The following is a 10817-nucleotide window of genomic DNA, read 5'->3' on the forward strand; positions in this document are numbered from 1 at the left end:
CTGCCTTCTAGCAGCTCTCATTTCATGGGGGGTGAGTGGCATGGGGACAAGTACATGAATAACCATGTGCTGATAAGAGTGGTGAGCAAGGCTGCCCAGGCAACACTGAATGCAACTGTCCAATCCTGCCATCTTGTTGACCTTGCTTCATCAGTTGTCATTCATTTAGTTTCTGTTCCTAAATCAGAGCCCACTCCTGCCAGTACTCCATAATTTTGTTCATGACGTCTCCTCTCTGTGGAATGTCTTGTCTGTGCCTTTCTGCATACCCCAAGTATATCTGGTCCAAAGACTGGATCAGATGTCAATTCATCCATGAAGCTTTCCTTATTGTCTTTGTCTTGATATCTCTCACTTGAATTCCTATGGCAATTTGGTTATATTTCCTTTTCTCATTCTGATCACATCCTTGCTTGTATTGGAGTTTATTATCAAAGTCCCACTTCTCTTACAACTGTCTGCCTCTTCAGAACAGCAACTATGACTGTATATATATATAAACCTACAAAAAACCAAAAAACCTTTACAAAGTAGGTGTTCATTGAATGTTCTCCGAGCTAAAATAATAATAGGGAATAAGTTGTACACCAAACTCAATTATAAAATAGAGGAATAAGGGGATTAACATACAAATAGCTCTCCACACACTTGAAGTAAATCTATGACATAAATTACTGGAAAAATTCACATCAGTAGGGAGGAGAGCTACTGCTAACATAGGAGCATCCCCAGGCTCAAAGGGGTTAAGTTGATCTATCCACAATGGGAAAAAATTCTTCATTGCCTTTATTAAGCACTAATTTTAGGTCTTTTGGAAATTAAATGAACACACTGTTTATGCTCCATACACTCTCTGTCCTGAGTCTTGGAAAATACGTGAAATTTCCAAGAATTAAAGTTTCCATTAACACAAGTGCCAAATCAAGAGGCCTGACCTGTGGGAGAAGGCACATTTGTCTTTGCTGGCTCCTATTCAAAAAGCTATAGAAAGATATTTACTGTATAACCTTTCTTGTGCGCAATTGCTCTGTTTTATCATTCAGACCATCTAGACAAGAGAGAGAAGCTGCAACGTTTCAGAAAGCAATCAAGCACTGAAGAATGGCCCTTTGAGTTCTAAGTGTTGACGATTCCTGTTGGGGGTAAACTTTCTCCCGGGAAAGAGACCCCGAATGCTTGTTTATTTGTTTGTTTTTTACTTTCTTATCTCTCTCTCTCTCTCTCTGGAGTGGGGGCGTCATAGCGTGCCTCTGTGTGTGTGTGTGTGTGTGTGTGTGTGTGTGTGTGTGTGTGTGCGCGCGCGCGCGTGCGTTTAATTTCCTAAGAACTAGCTTTGGCTGGTGAAGAAACAGCTTACTGTACTGGGTTTCAGAACATCTTCCACCTGTATCATCCTTACTAGATGGAAATTTAATGTATATAAATACGTGTGCCCACAGCTTGAAAACTGTTTTCTGATTTCTGTACCTGGTTTTATTCAATCTTAAATTGCCCAGTTATCTACCCAGATTATAAAATAAAAAATAAATAAATAAGTTATCTTTACGTCAGTGAACTTGGTTGGACTCAGCACTTCCTCTCTCCTGAGCAGGGAGCCTTTTAAAGCCTCGCGAGTCAAGCTGGAGGCCCGGGGGTCGCGGCTACTGGAAGCGAGCTGGTCCTACGGGTCCCGCCCCCCCCAGCCCACCCTCGCTGCCCCTCCCTCTGGCCAGTTCCCCCACCTCGGCGAGTAGCGCCTTCCCCCACTCCCCTCCCTTCTCCATCTCGCCAACTCCGGCGGCCTCAGAGATCTGGCGCGCGTCAAAGCCTGAACGGGGAGGCTGATTTGTGGAGCATCACCCCCAAGGTCCTCTTCCCCCGGCCCCTCCTCCGTGCACTGCCACGTTCGGGGGAGTAGAGCTGAACCGGGGGAGGGGAAGATCTACACCCATCCCCCTTCTTCTAGCCTTCCCGCGTACAGATTCAATTACACCTTTTATTATTTTAACTCTTCTCCTTAGGACACACGTCCCCGGATTTGTCCCTCCGGCTTTCGCGGTCCCTGCACCCGCGCGCGGGGATGGGAGAGCGAGGGACCTGCCCGCGGCCGGCCGGCTTGTGTAGGGAGGTGCAGCTGCCGCACCGGCTGCCCGCACTCTGTAAGTTTCAACCTCCTCCCGGGGAGGGGAGGGGGAGGCTGCTCGCACCCCCGCAAATGATTAAAAATGCCAAACACAGCAGAGGTTTACAGATTAGGACGGACTTTGGGGGCACACTCTTTTAACTCTATCTGCAGTCTGCAGGTTGCTGTCTGGGTTTTTCCTGCGCCTTTATATTTGATCCCTTCGTTGTAAAGTTTTCAATTTATAATATTATGAATTCCAATGGGAATTTTTTCTTTTTTTTAATGCGACTCATACTTCTTTAAAATTTAAAATACTTCGTCGTTTTCAGGTTTCTTAGCACATCGCTTATTATGATTTTGTCAAATTTCACTGAACATGTTATTCATACTGCGCAAGAGGCCACGGCCTTTTCTTTGCTTCTAAAAATAACGGAGAAAGAATTTCCTCCCTGTACTTCTAATATTGCTATATCGTCTAAATAATAAATAGATCATGATACCCAGCTGGCTTTAATTTCCACCATAGGCGCCGCGTGTTTGTATCTTTGCACTAATCTAGGGACACGGTTAATCTCAGAATTATCATTGAGTCTGCTGTTTACAGGACGGCTCCCGGTTTTGTTTAACTAAGGCTCTGCCTGCCTGTCTGTGTTCACAAGGATACGGAAAATTGAAACAGTTCCGATTCATACCAAAAACCTCTCCGCGATCCTAGAACTCAAGCACAAACTAGATTCGTGTTTAGATTGATAAAATCATACCTTAGCTTTGCAAGTCACCAGGAACGTATAGACATATCCCTGAACGCAAGAATTGAAGAGTGAGGAAATGGGAGAGGGGAAAGTTTTAAATCGTCGTTTCCCTTATGCAGGAGGACGTCCCGAGGGAGGAGGAGGCAGGTCAGAGACAGGTGAATAAGCTGGCTATGGTGACAGGACGATGTTGGCCAGAAAGAGCATCATCCCCGAGGAGTATGTGCTGGCGCGCATCGCCGCGGAGAATCTGCGCAAGCCGCGCGTCCGAGACCGCCTCCCCAAAGCCCGCTTCATCGCCAAGAGCGGGGCATGCAACCTGGCGCACAAGAACATCCGCGAACAGGGGCGATTCCTTCAGGACATCTTCACTACCTTGGTGGACCTGAAATGGCGCCACACGCTGGTCATCTTTACCATGTCGTTCCTCTGCAGTTGGCTGCTCTTCGCCATCATGTGGTGGCTGGTGGCCTTTGCCCATGGGGACATCTACGCTTACATGGAGAAAAGTGGAACGGAGAAAAGTGGTTTGGAGTCCACTGTTTGTGTGACTAACGTCAGGTAAGAATGCAGTGGGATGAGGCAGGGATTGAAAACGGCGTAGGATAAGATATAAAACTGTCCTTGCTCTCCTATTATAGTTATTTTAGTGAATAGTGAAATAAAGCATCTGCCCTAGTACCTTGAGACACAAAGAAGTAAAAAAAAAAAATTAATCCGACACATTAAAATCGTTTTAAAGGAAGCATTATGGATGAGGAGTCTCTGAAAATGTGGAGCTTCAATCCCTCTGGCTGGCTTTAAAAATACTGTCCTGGTTATTTTAAAAATGGTTATGATTCAGAGGATTCCAGAGTGCCTCACTCAAAAAAAAAAAAAAAACATATTTAGTTTTCAGTATGAAAAAGCTGCTGGCCATACTTCCAGTGTCCATGCGTAAATATCTCTGAACAACAAAAAATATTGTATAAATGTTAGTAATACTGTTCCATGACTTCTCTTGCCCATGACTTTTCAGAAATAGTGAGGAAAATGGGAAAACACTGGTGGAAGAGGTGTCCTACACTAAAAACCCACTAAAATTGAAATAAATAGATACAAGCCTTTCTTCATCAAGAGTATCTTATATAAGAGCTGGCTACTAGCACTGGATTTTGAAATTAAAAGTTATGCTAAGATGCAGAACTAGAAAAAGTTAAATTTAATGGAAATTAGTCCAAGATTTTCATGGAAGGGATTATATAGAAGGACTTTAATGTTGTGATTTTCTTAACAGATTTTAATAGAATAGGGACAAGGCAGTCCTCAGACTGCCTAACTTTTGCTTCTTTCTCTTGTCATTGTTAAACGTCTCAAGTGGTAAGAAAAGTGAATTTGATTTTACTTGACCTAAGAACTTATTTTCTCATGGCCTCAGAACATTTAGATGGAATGATCTGTCTTTTAATTTTAGTTGGAAGATGCAAAGGGATCATTTATATCCATTGCAAAAATAGTCACTCTGAAGCGAAACAATGGTAATCAAACTGGAAACTTTGCCAGAACATTTTCTGAGTGACATTCCAAATTCGCATAGTGTACAAAGCAAAGCAACTTGAACAAGCAGCATTCTGCCAGGCAGCTGTAAAGAATGAGACCTTTACTGACCCTGAAATCTTCTGAACATAGCATACCATTGCAAGAAGCGGAAACCCAGACTGTGAACTTGTCCTTGTCCGTCCTTCCATTTCCTAAGTAACTGCATTGCCAGCATATCAGGCATTTGTGTTCAGAGATCACACATCACAGATTTCAGCTCAGGTTTTGAGAAGAGAAAAATATACTGAATTGATCCATTGCCTTTATCATCAAATAGATATCATTGTGTCTTGAACTTTTCACAAACTTTTGTCTGAAAGAAAATATAGATAAAAAATGTCAGTGATCCTCAGTGTACCAGATATAAAAGAAACAAAACGCTGTTTCTAACAAGTATCTGTAGGCCAAATATCATTATCTATAAAAGTTCTTTTTAAGCAATTTATGGACACTGATATTGGTGAACCAATTTTGTACCAAGATACATTTTTAATAAGCATGCAGCAGATACTCATAAAAAGAGGTAAAAGAAACAAAAACAATAAACCTCAAATATAAATGGCAGATTTTATTTGCAACACAAATATATTGGCTTTTTCTGTGAAAAAAAGTCATGAAACAGTTTATTAAAGATATAGCATCAAAACTGACAGCCTTTCAACGGTTTTTTAAAAAGAACTTTATAGAGTGCACTGGTTGTTAAAAGCTGTGTTACTGCTAGCTTTTATTTTTCACAGGATGTGTCCTGAAGCATGTTCATTCCTCTGATTCATTCCTGCTGATGTGAACATGCCATTTGCTGTGAGAAATGACATCTCAAAGGCAGTGAGACAAAGTTGATCACATCAGCATGACAAATTTTACATTTTTAATTGTGCCTTTTACCTAAAAAAAAATTACTTGAAATCTTTTAAGGTTAACATCTTACTAAATTTATTTTTAATGTTTTGGTACTATTTATACTTTATCTCAACATTTAGTTTAATCATAACAAACCATACATAATAAAAATTTTTCTCACCAAAAATATAAAATCAGAAAAATCTCCATTGTCTCCCAAAGGGTATTAAAAGGCGTCTAACAATATTTCTTATTCTTTGCATTTCCTTGCCCTTCAGAAATTTAGAGTCCCACCATGTCATCAAATTAGAAACAACTTTATAGTGATGGTTACCAGTATGTCCAAATAACATCCTACCATTCTCATTTTAGGATCACGTTCTCCTTCATGGGGATGACTTTCCAACATGAGTCAGAAAATACACCAACATATTTTCTCTCATTCAGCCTAACCCCCTCTGTACCAGAACAAATGAACGGCCAAACACTTTATTCTTCTGAGGGTGGTTAGCATGACAGGTGTCCATGAAAACCTGGGTTTTGCACCACATAACATTTAGAATTAAATTCTTTCATAAAATAAACAATACATAAAATGTGGCACATGAATAATCTCTGAAGCCATGAAAATTAAATGTGTGGGAATATTCACCATCAGGCTGCTCCATAAAGTACATAATTAGGAATAATTAGGAATCCGCGCTGTATCCACGCTCCTCGTCTGGGTCCATTCTTATTCTTGCAAGTTTTAGGATCATACAACACATCTTCTGTGTAGCTAGTGCAAAAAGTACTTATTGTGGTTTTCCATGAATCTTTTTAGCAGTAAGACGGTTAAAAGGACATTTTTTTCACATCCCACAGAGAAGTTATTCAAAAAACCACGCATGTGTGCACGTGCTGTACCAAACAGCAGTGCACATACTCAGTATTCAAATGTTTAAACATTTTGCCCACTCATTGTGCATGGCATTTACAGATAGAGAATACTTTGACAGATAGCCTACGCATGATTAATCTATACAATTAGAGAACTTTGAGGGGCACCTGGATGGCTCAGTCGGTTAAGCGTCCGACTTCAGCTCGGGTCATGATCTCACAGTGTGTGGGTTCGCGCCTGGCATTGGGCTCTGTGCTGACAGCTAGCTCAGAGCCTGGAGCTTGTCTTCAGATCCTATGACTCCTTCTCTCTCTGACCCTCTCCTGCTCGTGCTGTCTCTTTCTCTCTCTCAAAACTAAATAAAAACATTAAAAAAATTTTTTTAATTAGAGAACTTCGAAATTGGCATTGGGGGCAAACACCGGACTAACCTTGTTTTCGTTAAGAAGCCATGGCCATGTAGGATATGGGGTTAAGTGAATAAATTAATCTTAAGAATAACCAAATGTGGTGCATCTTAACCAGCAGAACAAATCAGACTTACCTGAGAGCTTTTCATGAGTTTTTTCCAGGTCGACTTTGAACTTACCAAATCAGTGTTTACATTGAGATATGAAAGAGATGTACAATTTGAAAAAACTTCCCAAGAAAATACTGACACTTGTCCACTCTTTCCTTTTGTTTCTTTCAGAAGAGCACTAAGCTAGAAGTGACAGAATTCAAGTTCTCTTTAGTTATGTGATCTTGACACAGCCACTTATTAATCTCTGCCTGAAATTTTTCCTTTAATGGGTTCAGTATTCACTAGAACTAGAGAACAAAATGAGACAATCAATTTAAAAAAGAAGTTTTCTTTCTGAATGGCAAAACATTCTTTTTTTATTAAAAATGCTGGTATTTTTGAGTGATGTGTTCTGTACTGCCTTTAAGCACTGTGCTTTGTCTATATAAGGTACACAATAAGTGTTAGCCAATGAATATGATTCTAAGGGTTGTAAATAATAAAAAGTTCATTTATTACTCAGTACCTTCCCATATGACTCAAGTCACTTAAACACAGATATGCAAGTTTCACCAAGTAAACTATGCCTTTGTGAAAGTATTTCACAAAGTAAAATATGTCTATAGATACTTGTATATATTTATTATTTCGACTTATTCTCTAATGCCTTCATGTAAGGAGGACAATCATTATGTGATGTAGAAAAAAATAGAATTGTATCTCAGAAGTCTGGCCGCAGATGCATTCTGATGAGAGAGAGGAAGAGAGAAAGTGTTTGTGTCTAGAATCAGACATTTGACAAATTAAGTTGCCAAGTGTTTCCAAAAGCATTTAAAAATACCCTTTGGGGGAAGAAAATGAAAATTTCAACTTGGCATGTCATTTCATTATTCAAAATTTGATCTGATGGCACTGTTTTCTGATGTCATTCCTTATAGGTCTTTCACCTCTGCTTTTCTCTTCTCCATTGAAGTTCAAGTGACGATTGGATTTGGAGGGAGAATGATGACAGAGGAATGTCCCCTGGCCATCACAGTTTTGATTCTCCAGAATATTGTGGGTTTGATAATCAACGCAGTCATGCTGGGTTGCATTTTCATGAAAACAGCTCAGGCTCACAGAAGGGCGGAAACCTTGATTTTCAGCCGCCATGCTGTGATTGCTGTTCGAAATGGCAAGCTGTGCTTCATGTTCCGAGTGGGTGACCTAAGGAAAAGCATGATCATTAGTGCCTCAGTGCGCATCCAGGTGGTCAAGAAAACAACCACACCTGAAGGGGAGGTAGTGCCTATTCACCAGCTGGACATTCCTGTTGATAACCCAATTGAGAGCAATAACATTTTTCTGGTAGCCCCTTTGATCATTTGCCATGTGATTGACAAGCGCAGCCCCTTGTATGATATCTCAGCAACTGACCTCGCCAACCAAGACCTAGAGGTCATAGTGATTCTCGAAGGAGTGGTAGAAACTACTGGCATTACCACACAAGCAAGAACCTCCTATATCGCTGAGGAGATCCAATGGGGCCATCGCTTTGTGTCCATTGTAACAGAGGAGGAAGGAGTGTATTCTGTGGATTACTCTAAATTTGGCAACACTGTAAAGGTAGCTGCTCCAAGGTGCAGTGCCCGAGAGCTAGATGAGAAGCCTTCCATCCTTATTCAGACGCTCCAAAAGAGTGAACTATCTCATCAAAATTCTCTGAGAAAGCGCAATTCCATGAGAAGAAACAATTCTATGAGGAGAAACAACTCTATCCGCAGGAACAACTCATCCCTCATTGTACCAAAGGTGCAATTTATGACTCCAGAAGGAAATCAAAACACTTCAGAATCATGACAGCAAGACAACCTCAAGAAAGTCTTTTATCAAGAGTTGATAGTTTTTGCAAAGCACTGTCAGACTGTACCAGAGCGGAAACACAGTAATTTCTCCTTCTATATATTCATGCACCGGATGATACTCATATTCAAGCAACAGTACTTTCTGTGTCAATAAACAGTAACACACAACGTGGATGAATTGTGGCTGACATTTGTTTCATATGTGCAGTATTTGCAGTGATTTGCTTATATTATGTATAGGAAACAGTATTTTCTCATTTTTCTCCATTTGAAACCCAAGAATTACATACTTGTAATAGACCTTGAATACAAAAGCTAGCCAAGGAATGATTTGTTTGAAATACTTAGAGGTTAAAACCACAGATTTCTCTGTTTCTATTGGTCACTCTGGAAATACAAATAGGATGAGGAGCAGAAACCCAAAATGTTGCTATTAACACTTTTTGTGTATCAACCAGTATGTTGCCTTCTCCCTTTTCTAGATATTGCACCTGGTAAGAAGCCTGAGGCAAAAACTGCTTGTCTCTAGTTGCTTCTAAACAGGCTCTGTTCAGTCGCTTCTTCACAATGACCTTTGCAGGTTTCCTCATTCTCCTGATGGCAGCCTATTGGCAGAACTGGGCAAGGAGCTTTGAAGAAAAGCTAAGAACATTCCTGTTTCATTTAGGACTGGATTCCCAAAAGTGACAGTTACTTCTTTTAGCTTCTTACTTCTTACAAACCCCCATAGGGAAATACTGTATTAAATATTTTATTAAAATATTTTCTTTGTATTCACTGTAGTTTTGTAATTTCTCTTTCACAATATTATCCCTGGTCAAAGCTCAAGGGAAAAAGAAAAAAACATTTTTAGAGGCATGTGAAAGAGATATCACACAGTGATAATACCTCTCAGATCTTCTTTGAAATTGGTTATTCCAAGGGCACTACATTTTTTGTTTCATTTTAGTTTTATTTCCTTCAATGATTTGAAATGTTTTTTTAGCTCTTCTGTCTGAGCCTGGTATATTATGTAAATCTTACATTTTTTTTCTTTGACTCTCCAACCTCCCATCTCAAAACTATAATTTCTTCCTGAATTCAAGGCTGGTATACATAGGTTTAGCTTTATTTCTTGCTAAAATGAGATTTTTTTTAAAATCAAAGCTGGATTTAATCATCTTGAGCTCCTGTTTCTTCAAGGAAAGGATGAGGGCACAAAGACAAGCATTTAGTTGAGCTCTGGGTTTATTCTATTTCACGTCAGAAACATCAGAAAGCTGAGCTCTTTTCTTGTGTAGCCTTTGACACAGAATTGAAGATTTTATTTTACTTCATTTATGAAAATTTGAAGTAGGTAGGTAATTATAACTATATTAAAATCCTAAATTAAAAAAAAGACTCATGATTCTAACCAGATGAATGGAAATTGTTTGTCGGGTTACTGAGTTAATCATTTCTGAACAGTTCTAAACACTGCTTTGAACTCCAGACTCATGTAGCAAGCAGGTACTTGAAGCTCCACCTGGTTACCCAATATATATTTAAATTGTGCCTAAAACCAAACACTCCATTTCCACTAACAAAATCTACCCCTTAACCCCACTCTTCCTTCCAATCAGGCCAAAACCTGGGAATCATACTTGACATCTCTGTCTCATACCTCACATGGCATCCATTAGCAAAACCTGTTAGGTCTGCAGTCAAAACACATCCAGAGTATGACCAATTCTCTCTACCTCTACCACTTCCTCCATTGTCCAAGCTGGGTACTCATTACCCAGTATAAAAGGATGCAGCTATGCCAATTGCTAGAATATTAAACCATTTTTTAAAAGGATGCCAAAGAAAATAATCTATCTTAACAAGGCTTAGCCCAACGGAGGCTTCACAGGGTGGTATCAGACTTCGTAGCGGTTCTGGTACAGATGCACGTCCCCCACTCTCACCCTGAGGCAGCTGAGCAGCTGAGCAGACCCAGAAGGCAGCTGCCACATCAACAATTAAAATATGTATAATGCTTGTCATCCGGCAGGAGACAATTCACCAATGCTAGTAGAGGTGACACAGGTTACAGGGTAGGTAGTGTTGGGCATAGTCAGTGGGACTGAAATGCAGGATTTTTGAGTCCAAGTGATTTAGAATTCCCTGGCACTTGGGCAAATCTAGCTATGGAGCATGAGCAATTCCTCCCACCCCCTTCCAGCTGCAACCAATGCTAAGGGCCAAACACCTAATGACCATCACTTCAAAGGGGAAGTCCATCAAAGAGTTTGATGGGGCCAACTATGTCAAGTCATGGCTCAGGCAGGGACATCATTTAGCTGGTGACAGCCAC

The 10817-nt window shown here is 40.3% G+C and overlaps 1 protein-coding gene across 1 annotated transcript; it reads left to right on the forward strand.

Moving 5' to 3' along the window:
* The first annotated feature begins 1827 nt into the window (after nt 1–1827).
* Nucleotides 1828–9273, forward strand: KCNJ8 (potassium voltage-gated channel subfamily J member 8). Its single transcript, XM_029954499.1, has 4 exons — nt 1828–1846; nt 2001–2138; nt 2976–3417; nt 7595–9273. Exons 3-4 carry the CDS (start codon nt 3044–3046, stop codon nt 8493–8495), a joined length of 1275 nt encoding a protein of 424 aa, XP_029810359.1. The 5' UTR covers nt 1828–1846; nt 2001–2138; nt 2976–3043; the 3' UTR covers nt 8496–9273.
* Nucleotides 9274–10817: the final 1544 nt, after the last annotated feature.

Source organism: Suricata suricatta, chromosome 10 (assembly GCF_006229205.1).
Source record: "Suricata suricatta isolate VVHF042 chromosome 10, meerkat_22Aug2017_6uvM2_HiC, whole genome shotgun sequence".
In the NCBI taxonomy this organism is placed as follows: domain Eukaryota; kingdom Metazoa; phylum Chordata; class Mammalia; order Carnivora; family Herpestidae; genus Suricata; species Suricata suricatta.